General features: G+C 57.8%; 1 protein-coding gene across 1 annotated transcript; it reads left to right on the plus strand.

The window, feature by feature from the left end:
- The first annotated feature begins 429 nt into the window (after nt 1-429).
- LOC119345839 (probable glucan endo-1,3-beta-glucosidase A6) lies at nt 430-1,902 on the plus strand. The gene has a single exon (XM_037615701.1). The coding sequence runs from the start codon at nt 514-516 to the stop codon at nt 1,651-1,653; it is 1,140 nt and encodes a 379-aa protein (XP_037471598.1). The 5' UTR covers nt 430-513; the 3' UTR covers nt 1,654-1,902.
- Nucleotides 1,903-2,075: the final 173 nt, after the last annotated feature.

Consider the following 2,075-nt stretch of genomic DNA (forward strand, 5'->3'; position numbering starts at 1 on the left):
TCCCTGTTTTAATTATATTTGCGGGCTTAATAATTATCTAACCCAACCTCTCCCTAAAAGCCCTCCCCTTTATATGATCACAAACACTCTCCATTCCATCTCAGATCAAAATCAACAGAGATTCAACATTTCGCAAGAGGGCACACGCGCAGAAATGGCGTCCTCCTCCCTCTGCGCCCTCCTCCTCGCCGCCTTCGCGTGCCACTGCCATGGTGATCCCTCACGCCCCCCTCTCGGTGCACCAATCTAATGTTACATGGTTAATTAGTTCCTGACCACTGACCACCGTGGCTAACTATTCTCTGTTGCATGCATGCAGCGGCGGCGGCGGCGGCGGCGTACAGGCGGCCCCACGCCATCGGCGTCAACTACGGGAACCTGGGCGACGACCTCCCCACGGCGGCGCGTTCCGTCAAGCTCCTCCGCAAGGCGCACGCGGGCGCCGTCAAGCTCTACAACGCCGACCAGCGCATCCTGCACGCCCTGGCCGGGACGGGCATCCCGGTCTCCGTCATGGTGCCGAACGACATCGTCCCCTCTCTGGCCGACTCCCGCGCCGCCGCACGCGAGTGGGTGGACAACAACATCAAGCGGCACCCCCGGGTGCGGGTGATGTACCTGCTCGTCGGCAACGAGTTGCTCTCCTACCCCGCCCTCGCGGCGTCCACGTGGGGCAAGATCGTGCCAGCCATGAAGAACCTCCGCCACGCGCTCCACGCGATCGGTCGCGGCCACGTCAAGCTCGGAACCCCGCTCGCCATGGACGCGCTGGCGGCGTCCTACCCGCCCTCCGCCGGCGCGTTCCGCGAGGACATCGCCGGCCCCGTCATGCGGCCGCTGCTCGACTTCCTCAACCACACCCGTTCCTACTACTTCGTCGACGCGTACCCGTACTTCCCTTGGGCGGCCAACCAGAAGGACATCTCGCTGGACTACGCGCTTTTCGAGGGCAATGCGAGCAGCCACTACGTCGACCCGGCCACGCGGCTCACCTACACCAACCTGCTCGACCAAATGCTCGACGCCTGCATAGCCGCGATGGACAAGCTAGGGTACGGCGGCGTGAAGCTGGCCATCTCGGAGACAGGCTGGCCGAACGCCGGCGACCCAGGCCAGGCCGGCGCCAACGTGCGCAACGCCGCGCTCTACAACCGCCACCTCGCCCGTCGGATGCACAAGAAACTCGGCACGCCAGCGCGACCGAGGTCCAACATGCCGGTGTTCGTCTTCGCGCTGTACAACGAGGACTTGAAGCCGGGGGCGGGCACTGAGCGGCACTGGGGGATGTTCTACCCGAACGGTACCTGGGTGTACCAGGTTGACCTCACCGGCAGGCGGACGGTGCGCTCCTACCCGCCGTTGCCGCCGCCGGATGGCCAGACCGGCAAGCTCGAGTGGTGCGTCCTGACCGGCGGCGGCAAGCCGTTGAACGAGACGGCGGTGGCCCTCGCCCTGAATTACGCGTGCGGGCAAGGGACGGGGACGTGCGCCGCCATCCAGCCCGGCGGTGCGTGCTACGAGCCCAACACCCTCGACGCGCATGCAAGCTACGCGATCAATGCGTACTGGCAGCAGTTCAAGGCGAAGGGAGGCAGTTGTTACTTCAATGGCCTTGCAGTGAAGACTAACAAAGATCCAAGTAAGTTCGTCTAAGCATTCCTGATTAATGCTCGGAAATCTTTACAAATTTGGTGCTTAGATAAATTTGTTTTCCAGTAATTGTGGTTGTTGTCATTATAATGTGGTGATAATTAGCAGCAGTAGTATTTTTCCAATAATACTTGTTAACAGAAATATGACCATAGATATGGAGAAAATAGATTCTAGCTAGGTGATGAGTTTAATAGTTTTTTTAGAAGGATGAGTTTAATACTAGTTGGGTAAGTTTGTACATTAGGCTCGCCATTGTACATACTAGGCTTGTGAATTATTCGCAAAAAGAAAAACTTATGGATTGTATTTTCATTTCACCTCGAAACATGTGCGGTTTGCTGTTCGCATTTCATGCCTACCATTTTCTATGCCTAATGCCCCAGGTTATGAATCCATTTGGACTTGATGTGCTTTTTTTTTTT

This window comes from Triticum dicoccoides, unplaced genomic scaffold, assembly GCF_002162155.2.
Source record: "Triticum dicoccoides isolate Atlit2015 ecotype Zavitan unplaced genomic scaffold, WEW_v2.0 scaffold31205, whole genome shotgun sequence".
In the NCBI taxonomy this organism is placed as follows: domain Eukaryota; kingdom Viridiplantae; phylum Streptophyta; class Magnoliopsida; order Poales; family Poaceae; genus Triticum; species Triticum dicoccoides.